The sequence below is a fragment of the Trichosurus vulpecula genome, chromosome 6, assembly GCF_011100635.1.
Source record: "Trichosurus vulpecula isolate mTriVul1 chromosome 6, mTriVul1.pri, whole genome shotgun sequence".
In the NCBI taxonomy this organism is placed as follows: Eukaryota; Metazoa; Chordata; class Mammalia; order Diprotodontia; family Phalangeridae; genus Trichosurus; species Trichosurus vulpecula.
This window is the reverse complement of record NC_050578.1, coordinates 273,432,680-273,456,226: the sequence shown is the minus strand read 5'-3', so window position 1 is coordinate 273,456,226 and position 23,547 is coordinate 273,432,680. Positions and strand designations below refer to the sequence as shown.

The 23,547-nt window shown below is 46.7% G+C and overlaps 1 protein-coding gene across 2 annotated transcripts; it reads left to right on the top strand.

Annotated features, from left to right (window-relative positions):
* The first annotated feature begins 1,139 nt into the window (after positions 1–1,139).
* LOC118854391 (phospholipase A and acyltransferase 3-like) lies at positions 1,140–16,123 on the top strand. Of its 2 annotated transcripts, none has more exons than XM_036764748.1 (5): positions 1,140–1,316; positions 1,926–1,981; positions 9,484–9,586; positions 9,926–10,194; positions 14,566–16,123. In XM_036764748.1, exons 2-5 carry the CDS (start codon positions 1,976–1,978, stop codon positions 14,662–14,664), a joined length of 477 nt encoding a protein of 158 aa, XP_036620643.1. In that variant the 5' UTR covers positions 1,140–1,316; positions 1,926–1,975; the 3' UTR covers positions 14,665–16,123. The 2 variants fall into 2 exon arrangements, with proteins under 2 accessions (XP_036620643.1, XP_036620644.1); XM_036764749.1 differs by lacking the exon at positions 1,140–1,316 and adding an exon at positions 1,596–1,660.
* Positions 16,124–23,547: the final 7,424 nt, after the last annotated feature.

Here is a 23,547-nt window from a genome sequence, read left to right as displayed (position 1 = left end):
AGGAAGGGGGCTGTTCTAGTCCCACTGTGTTATCTGTTCTGGTCAGGGCACATGTGGAGTACTGTCTTCTAGGAAGACCACTGAGCTGCAGAATGTCCAGAAGAGGGCAGTGAGGGTGGTGACAGACCTGGGACATGTGCACAGGAAGAAAGGTTGGGATACAGCACGACCTAGGGGCTAGATGTTTGTACTTGTAGTTAGGAAGATGTGAGTTCAAATCCTCCCTCAGACACAAGCTGTGTGACCTTGGGCAGGTTACTCAACCACTCCGAGCCTCAGTTTCCTCCTCTATAAAGTGGAGATGATAATGCCTATAGCTCTTACATCACAAGGTTGTGGTAATCTGATAAAATCCCATCTGGAAATCTTGTTATTTAACATCAGTCAGGACAAGTCCCTTCCCCTGCCTGGGCCTCGACCTCCTCATCTGTAAAATGTGGAGGTTGGAAGGGCCTTTCCAGTTCTAGGCCTGTGAGTCCATTACTGGCGGTTGAAGGACCTGGGAACTGCCAGCCTGGAAAAGAGAAAACGTAGGGGACCAATATTAGACTTGCTTGATTCGGCCCCAGAGGGCAGAATTGGGAACAATTTGGGGAGCCCAATGTCGGCTCCATGTCAGAAGGAAAAGACTTCCTCTCGATTAGAGCTGCCCAGGAGTAGAGAGGGCTGCCTCAGTAGGTGGTGAGCTCCCCATCCCCAGAGGTCTTCAAGCTAAGGCCAGATGACCACTTGTCAGGGCTGTTACCCAGGAGGTTTCCCAAACTCTGAGATTAAAGGGGAGGGGGCGCACTCTTAGAGTACAGCTCTGAGATTCACCCAGGCACCCAGGTAAGTCTAGAGCAGAGCAACTTTGGAACCGCGGGGCTGCAAGGATGAGGCTTGGGTCAGCATACAACGTGGTCCTGACATCAATCGGGCTGTAGGAGCCCAGAGCCAGCCCCGCCCACGGCCGGCTCCGGAGGATGGGAGCCACAGCCTTGTGGTCAACTGGGACATTTCCACACTAGCTAACTTCCCAAGCCGAAGAGGCCCGTCCTGGGCCAGATCTGGGGTCTCCCTTGCTCCCCAGCACTCCCTTCTCCCCCTCCCAGGGCACCAGGAGGCTACCCGCGAAGGGCGGCCTGTGCTCCCAGCGGTCACTGAGTTTCGATTTAGCTGCCTAAGCTGCGCTCTTTGGTTTGGGCGGAGTCAGGCTGACCTCAGCCACAGCTGTGCGCTGGCGCCTCCTCGGGCTGCAGGAGCCTCTTCCCGACTTCCTGCCTGCTGGAGTGATTCTCGCAGGTCCTGGACCATCAGTCAAGGCCCAGGAAGCACAGGTGGGATGGCCAAGACGGGATGCCCCGCGCTCTCTGTGTATTTGTATGTGTCCTCTGGACACTCCAGGGGCGGCTTAGGTTACTGATCTTTGCTTTGGAACAGGTAGGGGCGGGGCGGGACAGATCACCTGAGGTATCGCTGCCTCAAACAAGAAGGTTCCCCCCCCAACCTCCCTCCACCCCGGCACTGCCCAGCTCCCCCGCCTCCCCACCCGTTGGGGGAGGCGTCCTTGCCCTGGGACCGCTTTCTGGAGGAATGTGTCGAAGTCAGCAGCCTCACACTGGCACAGGCAGCTGGTAGCAGTGAGCCCCGAGAGTGCCGGGTGGGACCCTCTGCCTTTCAGGTATCCAAGCTCCTCTCTTCTCAGTGGTCCAGCCAGGGCCAATCAAGGCTTAAGGATCCCTCCGCTCACTGCCAAATGGGACTGGGGTGGGGGTGGGGGAGAGATGGAGTACAGGTGGCCTAAATAGGGTGCTCTGGAAAGCCGAGCAGCAAGGTCCAGCCGTGAGCTCCCCCGGCCCAGGGACCCACGATCACCTTTTACCACCATCCCCTCTTATGCTTGCTTCCTGTTATGGACACTCGAGATTCCTGCCATTTCTTGTTAGGAATCCCCCAACGGCCAAGGAAGTGACATCCGGAACCGGAGGGAGGAGAGATGCAGGTAGGTACTTTTAATGCTTTTATTAGTAACCACAGTAAGGATTTGTGCTTGGCACTTGTAGGCGGGGTCTTGAGGGGAGAGGGTCTTAGTGAACCCTAAGGCCAAAACGCTCTTTAGGGTCCTTTGGCCTCATTTGCGGCTTGAGACCAACCTCTCTTCATTTTGTTTACCAGGCAGGCACTCACTGGTGGCTTCCCAACGAGACACAGAATCTGCCTATTATTCAAAGGAAGTGTCGGGAATTCATTTGCGGGCTGGTTCCGAGGACAATGGAGGCATAGAATGGAACTGGATAAGGACAGTGCTAGCGGGGAAATAGAACCTTCCTTTAGCAAGAACACAGAATGGGTGTGCGGCAGGCGGAACAAGGGCGGGCTCTATGGAACTGGTCAGGGAGGCAGACAAGCTCAGACCAAATGGCCCAGCGTCTACTCTGGACAGGCCTGGGAACTCACTTGGGGACCAGAACTTCAGAGCCTTTCAGGTCTCAGTTTTGCTTTAGTTTGAAACTTAAGCTTAAAAAAAAAGGCTTTCATTTTCATAAATACAACACAGGATATGAGAGCTGGGCGGTGTGGCTTAAACTGAGAACAGAATGTCAGAGCTGGGGACAGCGTTGTCTTAGAGCATGGGATGTCAGAATTGGCGGGACGTCTTAGAGCATGGGATGTTAGAGGGGGCGGTCTTAGAGCACGGGATGTCAGAATAGGGATGTCAGAACTGGGGGGGCTCTTAGAGCGTGGGATGTCAGGGCTGGGGGAGTCTTAGAGCATGGGATGTCAGAACAGGGATGTCAGAGCTGGGGGGGTGTCTTAGAGCGTGGGATGTGTGTGGGGGGTCTTAGAGCATGGGATGTCAGAACAGAGATGTTAGAGCTGGGGGGCGGATGTCTTAGAGCATGGGACATCAGAACAAGGATGTCAGAGCTGGGGGCGGGGCTCTTAGAGCACAGGATGTCAGAGTTGGGAGGGTCTTAGAGTATGGGATGTCAGAGGTAGGGGGGTCTCGGAGCATGGCATATCAGAATTTCTGTCATGTCCACAGGCCTCCGCTGCTATAAAGAGAGGAGGGTGTTTTCTCATCCCCTCTTCCCATTCTCCTGATTTGTGAGTTCGAGGTCCTGTAAGCCCCCTCAGATACCATGTGCAAGAACTTACTGTCTGATTGAGGAGACAAAGTGCAAACTGATCACTGCCACCACAGGCAAAGTGCAGCGCATGCTGTAGGACAGGGATAAGTGGTGCTGGGAAGGGTTCTGCCAGAGTCTTCTGGCGTAGACTTGGCCCACATGGGGAAATTTGAGGGAAGCAGGAGGGCTCCCCGCCCAAACCTTTCAGGATGGACCATCCTGAGGAATTTCACTGTTAGAGATTCATTCCTCTGACTTGACTGTGTGCCCCTGATAAGGAAATTCCAGGGAAAGGGATGAGAATTTAAGCCCCCATCAGTTGTGATATCTTACTAGGAATTAGCTGAATTAGTTGGTCTTTCTGCTGTTGATTCGTTTATGCCCTGCATGAGTTATGGATAGTGGAGGGCTTGTTTTTGATTGAGGGAAGTAGAGAATGATGCCAATGGAGGACTTAGGTCATCTTCTGCTTGTGGGAATTGGCAGGAATCAGGCAAGCGCTGCATCATGTCCCCAGAGAGGGGGTGAGGGCAAAGGGAAACCTTGCCTGCTTCCCAGTTTTGCTCAGTACTGGCCGGGTCTGACCTTTAGTTTCTTTCCCCATGGTCACCAAGGAGGGCCTTTCAGGCCTGTGCTTGCACTGCCATGGCAGTAGGGGAAGGGTGATACCCTGGAAACTCTCTGTTTGGACCAGAGACAAGATGGCAGGGGAGGGAGAGGACAGCACAAGGCGAGACATATTCTGGGTAACAAGGCTCTTGCCGCTGTCTGCCTGCTTCAGTATCACCCCTAGTGCCAAGTCTGGGCACATGCCCTGATAGAAGAATGGGAGGTAACAGATGACAGCTGCCCTGGTGTTCAGCTCCAAGGCACATGGCCTTCTTTCTATCAGCTTTACTCTCACCAAATGGGTTGATTTAAACTCTAGTTTCTCTAAAGGGGGAAAAACCCTCTAACCCTATGACTTCTCTAACTGCCCATGTCTATACTCTCTTCCCACTTCTGAAATGATCAGACACAGAAAGTTGGACACAGTAAGAATAGAGAAGTGAGAACAAAGAATTGCCCGGTTTATATTCCAAAGTCAATGAGGCAGTGATTTTATGGAAGCCTGGAGCAGCAAGATTTTCCACTTTAATTCACCTTAACCGAAATGCTCAAGAAATGCACCACCATTCTGGCAACAAGCATTTATTAAGCACTTATGATGTGCACTGTGCCAATGAGGAAAAGATAAAGAACAAAGAAAGGCCAACCCAGGGCCCCTGACCTCATAGAGCTCACCGTCAAATGGGGGAGACAGTATGCAAACAACTTTGTACAGAGTAGACAGAGACAGGATAAATTGGAGATAATTGTGAGGGAAGGTATTCCCTGCATATTCCGGTTAATGCAATTTTCTGGATAACTGATTAGTCAGAAACCCTTTCTTGGTTTCATCTCTAATTGTTGAAACCTATTAGTGAGGGCATGGTGACTACCAGCCAGGACCACCCGGGCCTCATCACTCCTCTAGGCCTGTTTCTTCACTTGTAAGTTGAGGGGTTGTGGCCTCTGAGGCTCCCTCCGGATCATGTCCTGTGACCCCGTGACCTCAGTGCTCCAGGGCCTTTCCCCTGGCAGAAGGTGGAGAAGAGAGGCTCCATCTCTGTCAAAGTTGGCCAGAGGAAGGCTATGCTGATTAATAAGGACAAGAAGCAGTGTTGTGGTTTGAGAAGCTGTTTTCCTTGTGTTCAGTTTTGTACCTTGAGAAGGACAACGATAAGCCCCTGGAATGAGAAAAGCCAGAAGGGACCTTGAAACTCCTGAGCCAGCCCCTTCCCATGACAGACAACGTAACTGAGCCTCCATGGGACTTTGCAGGGTTACACAGCCAGGAAAAATCTGAGGCAGGATTGGAAGCTGGGCTGCTTGCCAGGGCTGTGGTAGGGCTGGGGTCCCCAAAGGCCTCAGCCTTTGGTAAACCACTCCCCCTTAATATGAAAGGATGTACATTCTTTTATAAAATAATTGTTTTACAAGGCCAAACCCCCCTAATTTTACAGATGGGGAAACTGTAGCCCAGGGAGGTGATCTGTCCAGGGTCACACAAAGGTAGGGAGTAGCTGAGGCAGGATTTGAACCCAGACCTATTAAAGTCTAGAAATCTCTCCATTTACCCATGGTCTTTAAAATTCTTGAGGACAGTTGTCACATTTGTCCTCCTCCTCCTCCTCCTCCTCTCTGTATTTTAATTTCGGCACCTCTTTGTCAGCTGGTGAGCCTGTTCTACCTTCCTTCTTTTGGACTCATAGTTTCGCATTGCACCGATCAGAATTTTAGTCTTTTAAAGTTGTTTTTCTCTGTAGTGTTATCATTGTACAAATTCTTTTCCTGCTTCTATTCACTTTGCTCCATATCAGTACTCACAAGCCTTCCCAATTTCCTCTGAAATTGTCCATTTTAATTTTATTTTAAAAAATATATCATTTATCTTTTCTTTTTAAATTTGAAGTTTCAGATTCCCTTCTTCCCATCACTCTCCCACTCCCTGAGAAGGCAAACAATATGCTATCAGTGAAATCATGTGAAAAAATGTGAAATCATACAAAACACATTTGCATGTTGGCTATATTGGAAAAAAGCAAAAAAGTGAGAAAAATCAACTTTGATTTGCACTCAGAATTCATCAGTCCTGTCTCTGAAGGTGGATAGCATTGTCTCATCATGAGTCCTTTGGAACTGTCTTGGATCATTATATTGATCAGAGTAGCTAAGTCATCATTACAAGATGGCTGTTAGTGTACACAACGATTTCCTGGTTCTTCTCACTTCACGTAGCATCAGTTCATAAAGGTCTTACCATTTATTTTCTGACACCACCTCCCTCATCATTTCTTGTAACACAATACTCCACAACCCTATGCTAAACTTGTTCAGCTATTCTCCGATTGTAGAGCATCCCCTTAAAGTCCAATGCTTTGACACCACGAAAAGAGCTTCTATCAATATTTTTGTACATATAGATCCTTTTCCTTTTTCTTTGATCTCTTTGGGGTACAGACCTAGAATGGTATTGCTGGGTCAAAGGGTATGCACAGTTTTATAGCCCTTTGGGGGTACTTCTAGATTGTTTTTCAGAATAGTTGGGCCATTTCACTACTCCACCAACAGTACCCATGTGTACATGTGTACCTATTTTCCCTCATCTCCAGTATTTCTCATTTCTGATAGATGAGGTGGTACCTGAGAGTTCTTTTAATTTGCCTTTCTCCAATCAATAGTGATTTAGAGTATTTTTCATGACTATAGATAGCTTTGATTTCATCTTCTGAAAACTGCCTATTCATATCCTTTGATCACTTATCATTTGGGGAATGGCTCTTTTTTAAAAATAAATTTAGCTCAGTTCTCCATTTTGGAGAAATGAGGATTTTATCAGAGAAACTTGCTGTAAAATTTTTGATGTGACTTCATTGTCTATGATATCTTTTACCAAAATGTAGTTTCCCTGATTATCTCTTTTAATTAGGTCTCGTTTTGCCTTTGCCTTGTCTGAGATCATGATTGCTACCCCTGCCTTTTTCACTTTAGCTAAAGCATGATAGGTTCTTCTCCAGCTCCTTATTTTAACTCTGTGTGTGTTTTCTGCTTCCATTTTATGGGTTAGCTCATCCCATTGACATTCACAGCTATGATGACTAACTGTATATTTCCATCCATCCTATTTTCTTGTTTATCCTTCTCTCTTTTTATCCTGTCCCTCCTCAAAAGTCCGTTTTGTTTCTAGCCACTGCCTCTCTTAATCTGCCCCCCCTTTTATGATCTTCTCTCTGCCCTTTCTCTTATCCCCTTCTCCTCCTATTTACCTATTGGGTAAGATAGATTTCTATACCCAATTTTGTGTGTGTGTGTGTGTGTATACGTGTGTATACGTATGTACATACACATTCTTCGAACCAATTCCATTGAGTGAGGTTGAAATATTGCCCACCCCCCTTTTTTCCTTCCACTAGAAAAGCTGCTTCTTGCACTTTTCTAAGTGAGATAATTTACCCCATTCTACCTTCTCCTTCCCCCTTCTCCCAGAACATCCCTCTTTCTTCTTCATTTTTTTTTGAGATCATTACAACCTAACTCACACCCATGTCCTCTGTCTATGCAGACTCCTCACTGCACTAATAATGATAAAATTCTTGGGAGTTACATGTATCATCTTCCCATATAGGAATGTAAACAGCTTAACTTTATTGAGTCCCTTATGATTTCTCTTTCACTTTTACCTTTTTATGCTTCTCTTGAGTCTTCTGTTTGAATATCAGACTTTCAATTCAATTCTGGTCTTCTCATTAGGAATGCTTGGAACTCCTCTATTTCATTAAATGTCTATTCCCCCCCTTGAAGGATTATACTCAGTTTTGCTGGGTAGGCTATTCTTGGTTGTAATCCTAGCTCCTTTGCCTTCTAGAATATCATATTCCAAGCCCTACATTCCTTTAATGTAGAAATCATTAAGTCTTGTGTGAATCTGAGTGACTCCACAATGTCTGAATTGTTTCTTTCTGGCTACTTGCAATATTTTCTCCTTTGACTGGGAGCTCTGAAATTTGGCTGTAATATTCCTGGGAGTTTTCATTTTGGGATCTCTTTAAGGAGGTGATTGGTGGATTCTTTCAATTTGTATTTTACCCTCTGGATTTAAGATATCAGGGCAATTTTCCTTTATAATTTTCCTGAAATATGATGTCTAGGCTCTTTTTTTTGATCATGGCTTTCAAGTAGTCCAGTAATTCTTAAATTATCTCTCCTTGGTCTATTTTCCAGGTCAATTGTTTTTCCAATGAAATATTTCACATTTTCTTTTATTTTTTCATTCTTTTGACTTTGTCTTATTGTTTCTTGATGTTTCATAGAGTCACTTAGCTTCCACATGCCGAATTCTAGTTTTTAAATAGTTCTTTTGTTCAGTGAATTTCTGTACCTCCTTTTCCATTTGGCCCATTTTACTTTTTAAGAAAAAAAATTCTTAAGGAGTTCTTTTCTTTAGTGAATTTTTGTGCCTTTTTAAAACCAAGCTCTTACCAAGCTTTACCAGTTCTCTTTTCATAATTTTCTTGCATCACTCTCATTTTCCCCTCCAATTTCTCCTCTATGACTCATCTTTTTTTTAAACTCTTCCAGGAATTCTTGCTGGCCCTGTGTCCAATTAGCATTTTTCTTCCAGGTTTTGTTTGTAACTGTTTTCACATTATTGTCTACTTCTAAGTTTATATCTTGGTCTTTCCTGCCACCATATTAGTTTTTTAATGGTCAAGTTCTTTTTTTGTTGTTTTCTCATGTTTTTCAGTCTATTTTTTGACTCTGAACTTTATGTTAAAGTTGGGCTCTGCTTACCCGGGAGTGAGGGGCATGTACCAAGTTTTAGGCTTTTTTGTGCTACTGTTTTCAGAGCTTGTTCTGGGGGGTCTGCAAATTTTTGGTGCTTCCAAGGAGGTGTGATCCTGAGAGAGGTATAGTCACTGCCCTCCTGGTCTGTTCTTGTCTTTACCCAGGAAGGACCCCTGCTCCCGTGTAGCCAAAAGTACCAGTGCTCCTCTTGGTCCTGGAACTGTGACCAGGGCCTCTGCTCCTTTGTGACCAATCAAAAGCACTGTTCTCTGCCTTGGAATTGCAAACCAGAACTGCTTCTTGGTAACAGAGTTGCCAATCAGTGCCAGTTTCAACCAGTGCCAGCCATGGGTCCCCTATAATCTCTTTCTGACCAGTTGTTTGACCTCCCTTACCATCTTTGGACTGAGAGCTCTTGAAACTGCTGTTGCTGTCACAGCCATCTCCAAGGCCCACTGCTCGTGCTCCTGTGTCACAGACCTCCCCTGCAGACCTCCTAAGTTGTCTTAGGCTAGCAAAATAGCACCCTCTGACCTTTTTTTTTTGTTGTTGTTTTTTTTTTTTGCAGGGGGGAAGGACAGGCAGTTGGGGTTAAGTGACTTGCCCAAGGTCACACAGCTGGTGAATGTGTCAAGTGTCTGAGGCCAGATTTGAACTCAGGTCCTCCTGACTCCAGGGCAGGTGCTCTACTCACTGTGCCACCTAGCTGCCCCACCCTCTGACCTTTTGTTGGCTTAGTTATGCCAAAATTTTATTTGAGGCATTATTTTAAACTTGTTTGGAGAGGAATATTGGGAGAGTTCAATTGTATCCTGGCCTGCACTCTGCCACCTTGGCTCCCAATATATCATATCCCATCTAAGCCTTCTCTTCCATGGATTCAACACCTCTAGTTCCTTCAATGAATCCTTTTATGGCTTGTTCCAACCCCCTTGGAACATGCTCTCTTGTCTTTCTCCATTTCCAAATACAGCTTCTAACCTGGCCTTGGTTTGTGGTTTTGTAGCCAGAGCCCAAACCTGGAGACCTGATTGAGATTTTCCGAACATGCTACCGTCATTGGGCTGTTTATGTGGGTGATGGTTATGTCGTCCACCTGGCACCTCCAAGTAAGAAGCACCCCTGCTTTGTGAGGTTGTATATGTTGGGGAGGGGGCAGACCCTGAAAGGTTAGCTGATTAAATGACTGTCAAGGAGAATCTCTGTTTACAGATGACAGATTCATATTTGGTTGATGAAGCTACTTGGGTGGATCCCAAGTTTGATTTTGGGGAGAGATAGATCATCCCACAACTGGCCCCTTTGTAACACTGTCAGAGGCATGGGACTGGAGGGACCACTGGGTTCAACTTGGGGTGGAACTGCTTAAAAAGACCTTCCTGGGGGTGTCTTTCTTTCTTTCCTTCTTCCTTTCTGTTTCCTTCCTTCCTTTTCTTTCTTTCTGAAAGGTGAATATGCTGGGGCTGGTGCCTCCAGCATCATGTCAGCCCTCACTGATAAAGCCACGGTGAAGAAGGAGCTGCTCCGTGTGGTGGTTGGGAGTGACAAGTACCAGGTGAATAACAAACACGACAACAGGTACCAGCCGCTGCCACCCAGCAAGATCGTTCAGCGGGCTTTGGAGGAGGTGGGAAAGGATGTCCTCTATAAACTGACCAGTGAAAACTGTGAGCACTTTGTGAATGAACTGAGATATGGAGTCCCTCGAAGTGACCAGGTGCGTGGGCAGGCTGGTGGGGCATATAGAAGGCCCCTTGGGGCATTTCCACTAGGTTACAGCTGGGAGCCCAGTGCTCAGGTGACCTGGCCCGCAGGTCACACAATCGTGGGTTGGCGAAGCTGGAGAGGTCCGGGGGAGCTAGGCTCGAGGGGAACCTAATGGCTCTAAAGGGCCAAGAGGCTCGGGAACGGGATCACGGAGAGGAAGGAGACTAGACGCATTACTGGTGTAAAAATGTCTCTCCACATTCCAAATTGGCCAGATCTGGGATGGAGGGAGACATAAAGAGCATATATATATATATATAATTTTTTTAAAACAACTTCCCAAAAGTTTCCACCTTGCACTCTCAAAACCTCTATTCACACTATTTGTACAAATAGATTATGCCTTTTTTAAACTTCCTTCACACGTCTCTTCCCTACATGGTTAAACTTTCTTGCCTTTCCTTTCTGGTGGAATTTGATGAAAGCCCCTTATAAAACTGCACATACCTAGTTTCTTTCTTGTGCTGACCTGACACTTCTCTTACCCTCTCCGACTTGCCTTTTCCATCACATAACTTAAACAAGAAAACATTTTTCTCTCTCTTTCTCTCTCCCCCGCCCTCCCGCTCCTCTGCATGCCAGGAGGAGTCAGGGAGGGAGAGAAAGCCAGATAGTGGACATTACAGGGTGTCAGATTACACACACACAGAAGCACAGATACAGACAGACACAGACACAAAGATACAGAAATCCAAAAGCTTTTTGTTTTTCATTTTCCCTGGGAGAGCTTTTCTCAAAACGCCAGGAAAAATCCATTCCACCCACCTAGGTCAAATATTTTAAGAGCTCTTGTCTATGGCCATTTTCCTTTCTACTTTTGTTGTTCATTCCAATTTTGCAATCGATTGCCTAAAGGTACCTCACATTTGTGCTCCGACTGCACAGACTTAGACTCTTACTTTTTGGAATGTCGGAACCTAGCACAGCTTCTGTTCCTCCGAGTCCCTCTCTTCGGGATTTTCCCCCAACTGGGTGGAGCTCCACACCAGGACCAGGAACCCCCAATAAATCTTTGTGGTGCGCGCTGGATCCTGCTCCCTGGTGAGGAGAACCCCCCCCCCCAATCGAGGGGGTCCCGGCCGAGCCCCCAACTGTGTGGGACAAACCACAGGCTCAAAATAAACAAAAACAGAGGTGTCTCGGTTTTCTCAAGGTAGAAACAAAACAGAAGCTTTATTTGATCAAGTCTCGCGAGAATTGGGCATCTCCCACTACCAGGGTGGGATGGTAGTGCAGAGAGGCAAGGGGGAGAAGGCAAGCAAGGGGATATATAACCTTGTACAAACAATTCTAAGAAATTCCTGCTCGCAGGGCCCAGCAATAAGAATGTCATCCATATAATGAATGATATAAAGTTGTGGAAATTGTAAGCGAAAGGGGTCGATTGTCTGGGCAACATACTTCTGGCAAAGGGTAGGGCTGTTGGTCATGCCTTGGGGGAGAACTTTCCATTGAAAGCGAGGAGAGGGTCCTACGCAATTGGTAACTGGGACAGTGAAGGCGAATCTTTTGGAGTCGTCGGGGTGGAGAGGAATGGAAAAGAAGCAGTCCTTGAGGTCTATTACAATTTTTTGGAAACCTGCCGGGATTGCTACGGGTGCAGGGAGACCCGGTTGCAGCGATCCCATGGGGATCATGGTCTTATTGACCGCCCTTAAATCATGGAGCAATCTCCAGGCACCTGACTTCTTTTTAATAACAAAAATTGGAGTATTCCAAGGAGAGTTGGAGGGTTCTATGTGACCCGCAGTCAATTGTTGTTGAACTAACATTATTGCAGCCTCTAGTTTTTCTTTAGGGAGGGGCCACTGGTCAATCCAGACGGGAGTCTCAGATCTCCATGTAATCTTATCCGCCTGTAGGCTGAGGGGACCAGTGGCCCTTATGAAAAATGTGTCTGGAAACCAAGGCCGGAGCGGTCAGGGTGAGATTGTATATGTAAAGGTTGAGTGATGCCTTGTTTATTTTTTCCTAGTCCTTGGCGGGGTAAAAAACCTTGACTTAGCATTTGCTCTGTAACAACTGAGCTAGGGCTGCACATGATAACTCCCATTTGTGAGAGGATATCTCTTCCCCACAGATTAACAGGGAGGCATGGGACTACAAAGGGACGGATTGTTCCTCTATTACCCTCTCGATCTTCCCACTGTAACAGTTGTGAGGATTGCATGGTGTTGGAACTTTGCCCTATGCCTTGGAGGTGGGTTAGAGAGGGCTGTAACGGCCAGGCAGACGGCCAGTGTGATTCAGAAATGACGGTTGAATCAGCCCCAGAATCGAGCAAGCCCATGAAGGGTTTACCTTGTATTTTGAGCATTAGTGTAGGCCTCTCTTGTGACAGAGCCTGGGCCCAGTAAATGTCTGAGGACCCAGGTGTTGAATTGCCCCTCTTGTTTTTAGAAGCAGGAAAGGTGGTATTCATAGGAAGAGGGAGGGCTTGGGCAATGCGCTGATTGGGCTGGATTCTCACAGTATCTTTCAGAGCAGAAGCAATTATCTTAATCTCTCCTGCATAGTCATTATCGACAATAGTTGGGTGTATTGTTATTCCTTGAAGGGTGGTAGAGGCACGGCCAATAATGAGGAAAAAGGAACCTCTGGGCGGAGGGCCGAAGACTCCCGTAGGGAGGATTTGTGGAGTGATCTTATTAAGGGGTGTAAAGGGGGAGCCTGTAACAGGAAGGGCTCTCCAAGCGCGATTAGCTGCGTGAGCAGTCTGTTCTAGCAAGCCTGTAGGTAACTTTCTTTGTTTTTTCTCTAACGCATATTCACCCCGTCCTGCTAATTTTTCAAAAGTCCAATCCCTATTAGCCTTAGTTTTCAAGTTTCTTTTTTCAATGGTTTGACAGTGATAATCAAATTCTGCTTTCCAGGTTAGGAATTGTCCCCTTGATAGGGCGGCTTGAGCTACTCGCACCCATGCGGGCCAGGTCACTCAGGGGATAAAGTCTTGTCTGCCTCCCCCAGGGAATGGGCCTTCTTGCTTCAAGTTTAATTTTCCTATCCGAGGACACCCTCCCTGCTCTCTCATAATGGGAAGGCTGATCTTAAAACTCTGGGAATTTCTTTGACTGAAACAAGTGAAGTCAGTCACCAAGCATTTATTAAGCACTTGATGTATACTAGGCATTGTGTTAAAAGGATGGCAAAAACAGGTTCCCTGGCCCTCAAGAAGCTCACATTTTAATGGAGGGGATGATATGTAAATAAATGGGTATGTACAAGATATATTCACAGTAGATGAATGGCATTTTGAGTGGGGAAGACGCCAGCAACTGGGCAGAAGGGGCTGGGAAAGGAATCTGGCAGAAGGTAGGACTGCAGCAATCCCTAGGGTTAAGTTCCCCCCATTTCTTTAGGAGAGATGGTTCCAGTCTCTATGTGAGCATGTTTCCAACATCTGCCCTGGCTTCCGTCTAGTCTGTGACTCTTAACCTACCAGAACTGACACATGACTCATGGCCAAAGTGGGGCAATGAATGATTTCCCTAATGTTATTTGTTGGATTTATTACCCTGAATATAATGCTGGTAGGTGAGAGCTCCCTTGTGTGTCCCCTGTGTTGTAGAGGCCCTTGAGAAACTGCAAAGGCCATTGATTTTCATCAGACCCTCTATACTCTTCATCATGGCTACACAAAAACTAGCTGCACAGAACCAAAGTATAATTTTAAACTTTATTTTCTTGCCTTTTTTTGGTAACATGACTAATACAGAAATGTTTTGCCTAATTTCACATGTGTAATTGATATCCTGTTACTTGCCACCACTGGGGGAGAGGATGAAGGGAGGGAGAGAATTTAAAACTCCAAATTAAAAAAAAGAATGCTAATAAATAATGAAAATTTAGAAAACATTTTAAAAAATAGGTTCACAGACCCCATGGGATGCCCCCTGGCTGTCAAGGTCATCTTATCTCGATTGCTCTAGGAAGCCCTTGCTCATCTTTTTCCTCAAGAATTTCCTATCAATTTCAGATGCCCATCCCCTGCTTCTTGCCGTTACGGTTGGGTGAGATGGGGAAGGCAGGTTGACAAAAATGGCTGAATTTCAGTGTTATGGTAGGTAGCTACAAGGTTAAAACTGACAACGGTTTCTGCCCCCTCACAGCCTGTTTTGTTTGGTTTATCCCCATGCTGACATTTCACTCCTCCCTCTCTGTATGACTGAAATGTCCCTGCATCATGCCCTGGGAGTTGTTGATTCTTCACTTTTGCCAAGGGAGCCAAGAGCCAAAACTAAGCTTGCCAGAGCTAAGCATTTGGCTGGAATGGTGGGGAGCAGGCTTCCCTCTTGACCACGGCCTTTGTCTCTCTTCACAGGTCAGAGATTTCCTCGTGGGAGCTGGGATAGCTGGCAGTTTGGCTGTTGCCGGCCTCATTGGTGTGATGGTTTCAAGAAACAGACGGCAAAACCAATAAGACAGCTATTCAAATTATGGCAGCTTAGCTGCACCACGAGTTATATTGTGCAGTGTGGCATTCAGTGCCTTATTGCTTTTAATAAAGTAAGATGATTTCATTTCCAAAAAAAGTCCACTGGGAGATGGCCCAGGATGAGTCTATTCCAAGCTCTCCCCCTCGGTTTAGACTGAAAACTGAATTATCTTCCATCAATCTTTCCTGGTTCAATGTTGGTCCAGTCTACGCTTTGCCATACTTGGAAGAAAAATGTTAATAACTGGTCCCGAGATGGTGCCTCAAGCTCCTTAATCATGGACTTGGCGCCGGAAGGGCCCTTAGTGATCCATCCTCTGGTCCTAATCCCTCATCTGAGAGAGGAGGGGACAGAGAGGTTGTGACTTGTCCAAGGTGACAGTGTAGGAAAGGCTCAGAACTGGCTTCATTTGGGGTCCTCTGGTAGCAAAGCCCAGTGCCCTTTTCTGTTTTATTTTTCAGTTCCATAAATGGGAGCTTGAGACAAGACCCTTCTAGGTGGCAGGGGTCTGGAATTTCTCTCTATCCACATCCGGTAGCCATGGCCAGAGTAACAGCTACCCATTGACTTCCTTCCTGTGGCTGGTTACTAAGAATGGATGGAGTGAAAATGCATCCTGAGGACTTGTGGGTGGATGGGTTAGTTTCTCTCTCCACCTGACCATTTCCTCTAATTCTCCCATGCTCTTAGGGCTCAGGCACAGGATGACTTCAGGAGGACCACACTCAGCCAATCTTAGAGACTGGGGGAAGATGGGAAAGATCTCTTTTTTGACTCCCATGTGATTCGAGGAGTGTCAGGGAAGGATTCCAGTATATCAAAGGACCAATCTGGCTGAAATCCACCATTAGAGATTGACTGCTTTAAGTTAAAACATACCAAATGCAGGAATTCTCCTCTATCCCCCCCCTCAAATTGTAAAGCTACAGGTGATATTTGTTTGGTAAGCTCTTACCATCTTTGTCTCAAATTCTGCCTGGCCAGTCTACCACCAATGATCTGAGGAAAGTCTGGGTGGTGCCTACCAGGCAGGGAGAAAGAGAGGTCTGGAGCATGGGCCTGGGTTGGAATAGAGTGAAGGGTAGCTGGTGGAGACATGTGGAAGAATGTGCCTAGGGGAAGAAAGAGAGCAACCAACCGGCCCTTTGATGCTACTCGAAGTGAGACTCCATTTGGTTTGAGAGAGGAGTCACTCTCCTCAGAGGGAGTCTCCCTTTTACAAAGGGCAGCTTTTGGGGCATATGAACAATGGCAGGGCCAGGAGTGAAGAGCCAGCTTTGTCACTTACTATGTAACCTTGGGCAAGTCATTGCCCTCTGTGCCTCAGTTTCTTCATCTTTCATTTGAGAGTCAAAGCAGTACCACTTTGAAAAGTATAAAATATCATATTAACATAAGGGATTTTTAGTATTTCTTAATAAAACGTTTGCCTGTTGTTCAAAATGTGTTAGTCATTTAGGTCAGGATACTTGTGTATTAAAAAAAGTATTTCCTGCCCAGTCACCACGATCTTGTCCTAGTGACCAGTCAGTGAGCTTGGATGTCAGGTATCCAAGGCCTTTGGAAAGAGTGAAGGTGTGCAGGGCTGGAGAAGAGTTTGGTCTCAGGTGGTTTGTGCAAAAACACAGGTTTTGGACAAGACTTCTCAGCTGTCCAGACTATAATTTAGTGGGTAAGTTGGGATATTTGGAAGGTTGGAAATGGTTGAATTTGTGCATTATTAGGGCATAAGGACTGCTCTTGGAAGGAAGGGAGGGAGCCAGTGGAAAGGGTGAGGCATTAGGGCTTGGGTCCAAGGAGGAGCTTCCAGAGTTTTAGAAGTAACCTTGCTAGTTTCCAGTTATTTAGAAATGAAGAGCTTCAATGTCTTGTCCGAGCATCTTCCCCTCAAGGAAATTGTGGGAAGACCAAATGGAAGGGACTGGGGCCAAACAAGTGATCACTTTGGGGCAGGAGGTCCCGGAATGCCACCAGAATCTCCAAATATCAGGGACTCAGGTCAGAATAGCTTGGGGACCACTGAAGCCCCTAATACATGAGGACGTAAGATCATCGTCCAGCTCACAGCTGCATAATTCTCAAAGCCTGGACTGGGCATGGGCAGGACTTCATCAGTGATGACTCTATAATAATAATCGTGATAGTAAGGGCAAACGAACTCCAAAAGCAGGCCCTCCCAGGCTACTGTTTGAGTAACATCTGGGGAGGAATAAAGGATGGCAAAGACAGAAGGAACGCAACACAAGAGGAAGACAGAACTCAATTCTTGGAGCAAAGCAATGGAGATGAGGCTTTTTGCACAGAAGAGGGGCTCTGTAGGTCTTCCTACAGTGAGACTCAGAGGAGGAGGGGGTGGTGATTGGTTGCTGGGCCATCCTTCTGGCCTGGGTCCCCAGGTTTCTCCTGGGCACACCTAAGCCTCATCCACCTGGTGATTTACTGGTGATTCAGGTGAACACAAGTGACCCTTTCAGGACTGCAGAAAGCATCGCTAAGGATAATGATGTCTTCATAAAGTATATCACCAAAAAGCTATTTGACTAGAAGTGGAGATGGGCTAGTAGTCATGGAGAGCAACAAATGATGGCCTGTGCGCTCTACTGCTATCTGTGGAATGTCAAAAGTCAGCATTTAAGGGCCTACTGTGTGCTAAGTACTTTGCAAATATTCCACTGGATCCTCACAACCACCCTGGGAAGTAGGTGTATTATTATCACCATTTTACAGTTTGGGAAACTGAGGCAGACAGTGGTTAAGCGACTTGCCCAGGGTCATACAGCTAGTAAGTATCTGAGGCTGGATTTGAACTCAGGTCTTCCTAAGTCCAGACCCAGCACTCTATCCGCTTTACCTAAAGCAACAAGATGTACCCACTCCGGAAGGGCTAGGAATTGGTGTTCTGGAACAAATGTTACCGTTTAAAATGGTGTAGAGAGGTGGCGCTACTCTCCAAGACTCTTTTCAGAGAGGAGAGGGAAGAGGGCTCCACACTGGTGGAGCAAATCATCATTGATGGCTCTCAAAGGGAGCAGAGGAAGGGTCCTGGTGTGGCAATAGGCCCATAAACTGTTGAGCGCACACACCATCACATACGTTACTCTATCCCCAGAGCCAGAATCAGAGAACAATGTCAGGGGCTGGTGAAGGGAATGGTCTCCAAATTGATCATACTTATCAGTCACAGGGCCTGGCCTAAGGCTGTATCACAGGCTTCTGGAATTGGGTTGGAGTCAGGAAGTCCCGGGTTTGAATTCCACCTCACTGGGCCAATGACCTTGGACAAGGTCAGCCAGATTCCTCTTCCACAAAATGACGATACCTCTGGTACCTCTCAGTATCTCTGGTGCCTGTCTCAAAGTGTTATTGTGAAGATCAAATGAACAACACCGAGAACGCAACATCACTCTTTAAGTGCGAGCTGGTATTTGAGCCTTGTTTTTCTTCGTTCAATCACCAAGCATTTATTAAACACTTACTACAGGCCGGGCAATGCTTGGGAGGGAGAACATTTACATAGTGCCTACAAGTCAGGCTCTGTAAGCTCTTTTACAAAGACACAGGTGGAAAGGGCTGCCCTCACAAAAGTGACCATCACTGACTCTACCAACGTAGGGAGCTCCTGCAGGTCTGCAGCTCCCCTATAGCTTGGAGGCCGCCTGAGGCACTGAGGTGGTGCCTGAGTGATCGATCAGCATGTGTCAGGGGCAGGACTTGAACACAAAGCTTCCTAAGTCTCCCCTTTACTTTGGTCATTATTATTTCAGGAAAACGTGCCCTAGTTTGGAGGCCATGCGCTATAGGTACACGCCATTCCCCTTTCTGTCCTTAATGGAAGCACCCTCTCTGGGGCCGCTCCCCATCCTTGCTCCTATCTGGAGGGCAGGAATGACTATTTCTCCCTTTATGGTTCTGGGATTAACCCTCAATCAGCGAGGGAGGTTTTCTAGCATTGTCACTTGTGCATTCCCACCATCGTGCTTACTATTAGTTATCAGGCAGAGTTAACTGGCTTTAGAAGTGATATTGAAGGTGGTATGGTAGGATGCTCCCTCTTCTCACACCCCCAAACCATGCTCTTTTCCTGCATACACAGGGTACCTGGGGAGAGTGGGTTCAGTCAGCATTTAGTTAGCAGCTACTGTGTGCCAGGCACTGTGCTAGGTGCTGGGGATACAAATAAAGGCAAAGTCCCTTCTCTCGAGGAGCTCACAGTCTAATGAGGAAGACAACCTGAAAATGACTACGGACAAACACGACATATACAGGATAAGCTGGAGATAATCAACTTTGGGAAGGTACTAGCATGAAGGGGAATTAGGGAAGGCTTCCTGGACAAGGTGGGATTTTAGCAGGGACTTGAAACCTGGGAAGCACAGATGAGGGGGAGGAGCACTCTGGGTACCGGGGACATCTGAGAAAATGTAGAAGGTTGGGAGATTGAGACATAGAGTATAATGGGAGCGAAGCACACAGGTAAAGTTCATGGACAAGCTCAGCTTCTGGTTCCTGGGAGTCCTTTTCGCCAGTCATAGAGTACTCCCAACTGCCCCTTAGTAGTAGCTCGGAGGATTGGTCCATCTGTCCAGTCGGCAGCTGACACTTCTCCCTGCTACAAGGGCTCACTTCCAGAAGTTGTAGGCATCCTCCGGTGGCCACTGGTACTGTCTGTGGTTACCTGAGGAGCTGTGGGGGAAGAGGGAGAGATACTCTCTCCTCCCATGCTGGCAAAATCACAAACCCTTTAAGCTGAAGGAAGTTACCCACTGAAGGACATATATAGAGAAACCAAGTAAACTGTAAAAGATATTAAATGGAAGGAATTTTAAAGCATTTTCTTAACACAATGACCCCCAAATGTATAAATCCCTTTCCCTAGAGGCTCAGTCATCTGAGGGTGCAGTGACCAGGAAAGAATAGAGAACAATAAGGAATGAAGAGAGGGGAGAAGAAGAGCAAGTGGGGCGGGGGGAGAGAAGCAGCAAAAGAAAACTGTTTCTCTTTTAAGTTTCTGAGTTTTAAGAATTGAAGCTTTTGAAAAAGTGAGAAAGAGCCCTACCAGAATCCTTTTATGAGACAAATAGAATCCTAATACCTAAACCGGGGAAAGACAAAACACAAGAAGAAAACTGGAGGCCATTATCATTACTGATTTGACACAAAATCCTATCAAACAAATTACAGTGATGGACATAAGAAGTCATTCATTATGATCAAGTGAGATTTATACCAGGGATGCAAGGATGGTTCAACATCAGGAAAACAATGAATGTAATTCATCATAATGAAACCCCAAACATTCCAAACTCACAATCATCTCAACAGATGTAGAAAAAGTCTCTGACAAAGCACAATCCTCCTTCATTCTATGAAATGTAGGCGTAGAGGGACCTTTTTTAATATCATAAAAAGCATCTATTATCTAAACCAAAAGTAAGTATCATATGCAATGATAATACACTAGAACCTTTTCTGATAAATAGGGAAGTGAAGCAAGGATGCCCCTCTCCCCACCATTATTTCACATAGTACTGGAAATATTAGCAAGAAGACTAGAAAAAGGAATTAAAGGAATAAAGACAGGTAAGGAGGAGATAAAACTATCCATCCGCTTATGACATGATGATTTACTTGTGAAACCCTGGGGAATCTGCAAAGATGCTAACTGAGGCAATTAATGGCTTAAGTAAAGTTGCAGGCTACAAAATAAATCCTCAAAAATCAACAGCATTTCTATATGATAATAACAAAACACAAATTGCAATAACAGAAAGGGAAATCCCATTCCAAATAACAACAAAGTACATAAAATATCTGGGCCTCAATCTCCCAAAGCACACAAAAGACTAGTATAGATTCAGTTACAAAGCTCTCCTTAAAGAATTAAAGAATGCCCTAAACAGCAGGAAGGACAGTCAGTGTTCACAGTGAGGCTGTGCTGATATAAGAAAAATGACAGTGCTTCCAAAATCAGTTTACAAGTTACCAAGAGGATACTTGACAGAGCTTGATAAACTAAGAACATTCATTTATAATGATGATCATTTAATATCATTTGAACCTCAATAAGGGCCAAAACCTGAACTGATCAACCAGAAGAAGCACCGCGGCCTAACAGATATTCCCTTCTTTATTCTCTGAGTAAACTCAGAGAATGCCTCTTCCCGTGTTCACAAGGCCAGATAGAGTGAAGAGCATTTTCCTCTGTTTATGTCCACTAGGAGGAAGACCTTAACCTGAGACCTATCTGGAATAATAGACTTTTCTTATCTTATGGCATGAACACAGATATCCTGGGTTGTATTTTTGATCAACACGTTGTCAACTCTCTTGTCTTATTGTATTTACAACTTATTCAACTAAGAAACTTCCTTTCTCATGGTACGGTTAAACACATATGGAGACCAAAAATCCAAGAGACACAGACATCCTGAATTGGGATTGTCCTAAGACATATAAAAAGGCTTGTCATTTTTTTATCAGGCAGTCAGATTTTATCTGGCTCCGTGGATGCATGTATTCTGCTAGCTTTAGGGGAATAAAATGAGGTAAGGCCCATTCAGTGAACGAGGCGTCTGCCATTGGACCCAGCTGGCTCTGGTGAAGGGGAGGCTGGTGACTTTGCACAGCCCTCCCTCACTCAAATCCGATTCAACTGCAAGTCACGTCCTCATCCTCCTGATGTCATGGTCCTCTTCGAGAACGAAGGACAAACACACAACAAGGGAGTAAAACAGTATGCATGAATATGCCACCTTGCCTGTTTGCCTCTTTTAACCAAGCTTTGGGGTGGACCATAAAAACAAAATCTCTAGAACGTCCAGGGTGTGAGAGTTAGGGAAAGTTAGGATTCCACAGAAGAGTTAATTGAGTTCCACAGAATAGTTAATGAAGTGTCAGCTTGAACAAAGAAGGAGGAAAGATTAAACAGGATGAGAATCCTCAACCAATCCAAATCAACTTTGTGGTTTTGGTGGATGCCTCAGACCCAGGATGTAGGAGAACTGGTCTAAACTGGTCAGATAACGGTCAGGGTTGAAGAGAAAACTGGGTCAAATGGCTACCAGGCATGCTTAATTGGTTAATTGAATATTACCTCACAGCACCCACAGGGAGGAGTTTTCCACATTTTTGAACATGGGATGTATGTTGAGGAGGGGGGAACATGCCAAGGAATTGCATGTTGGGGACATATAGGGAAGATTGTGACCTAGAAGGGAGCAGACCAATCGGTTCTCTGAAGGGAGGTACTGAGCTGATGGTGCCTCAATCTATATCAGTCTAACACAATAAAGTTGGTCTCACTCCTGTACTCTCCACACCCTCTTCCTAAAGAAAGGTGAAGTCCGCTCCTGGCCAGGAATGTTTACCAATTCCTTTCAATTCCTCAATAATAACTTGCCCTTGATACCTGAATTTCAGTGTCAAGCATATTTCTAACAAGGGGAAAAGAAGGGAAGAAATAAGCAGTGAGGGGGCACAGCCCTTCTGGACCTCAAGCTGTATGATAAAGCAGCAGTCCTCAAAACCATCAGCATTGGTTAAAAAATAGATGGTTTAACAGAGCAGGCGAGACACGGGAGATTGGAAACAACAGAAATCAACAGCCCAATAAAGCGGAAAGCAGTGAGTTACCTGGGAGAAACTCCCTGTCCCACGAGAAACTTTGGCCATCATCATTAGGGATTGGACACAAAAGCCTATCAAGCAAATTACAGTGATGGACGTAAGAAATCATTCATTAAGATCAAGTGGGATTTACACCAGAGATGCAAGGATGGCTCGACATTAGGAAGACAATGGAACTAATCACAATGAAAGCAGCGGGCCCAGCAGGCCCAGCCCGCCCTCCGCAAGCCTCCCAAACGAACACGTGGTCGCTCACTCCCTGCAAAGGGAGGCCATGGAGGCCTCGTGGCTCTCTTGGGTGTTGGGTGCGGCCCGTCCCCCGCCCCCCCAATCTCTCCGGGGTCTTTGCCCTCGGTGCAGCTCAGGTTCCAGGTGTACGGAAGGACGGCGCTGAGGGAGGCGCGGCCTGCCCTCCGGGAGCTTTCACTCAATGAAGGGCTGGGCCGGGGCACCCTCAAGCCCCGTCACTAAACCCTTGGGTCCCCTGAAGGGGCACGCGGATGGCGTGGGGACGGGGTCTGCGGTTGGCTTCGTGCTGGGGCCTAGCATCAGCCAAAGGATACATTTGGTCAAAGGAGCCAAACGTAAAGAAGGCGGTTAAGACGAAGGGCCGCGTTAACACGCCCCGGCCTAAATTCCGGGGCAGGTCTAGGGGCCCCACGAGCGCCACCTTCTGGGCTTGCAGAAGAGCGCGGGAGCTTCGACGGCAACTGCGCAGGCGCCAGAACACCCCTACCCCGCCCAGCATCTACTGCGCAGGTCTTTTAGTACTTTTCCACCCACAGCATTCCGGGCCCCGTGCTGTGGGGTAGCGATGCCAGGACTCCTCTCCAGCCACGTTCACCGAGGAGGCTTCTGTTCTAGGCTTGAAAACCACTGCTCTGGGAGGGATGGGGGTGGTAGGTGGAGGGAGGTGGTGAATGAGGCGGGAGAGGGCGGCTGCTCCGCAGCGCAGCCGCAATGAGGCCCTTGAAGCTCCGGGGAGGAGCGCAGGGTCCTGGAGCTGGCTCTTAAAGGGCCACGCACACATTAGTGTGACCACAAGCTTGTGGCCAGGTGAGAAGCATACTTAATTGGTCCAAAGCCCTCCTTTTGCAGATCGGGAAACTGAGGCTCAGAAAAGGGGGGGGGGCACACAGTCAACAGTGAGTATTGTACACATTGGGAAACTGAGGCTCAAGGTCCTCCCACCACAGAGCTTGGTTCTCACTCCTGCCCTGCTAGAGAAGGCAGTGGCCTGG

Excerpts from the sequence above, each read along its gene's own strand:
- LOC118854391 (XM_036764748.1), top strand. Across the intron at positions 9,587-9,925 it reads CGTCCACCTGGCACCTCCAA|GTGAATATGCTGGGGCTGGT; the intron begins GTAAGAAGCACC and ends TCTTTCTGAAAG. Across the intron at positions 10,195-14,565 it reads GAGTCCCTCGAAGTGACCAG|GTCAGAGATTTCCTCGTGGG; the intron begins GTGCGTGGGCAG and ends CTCTCTTCACAG.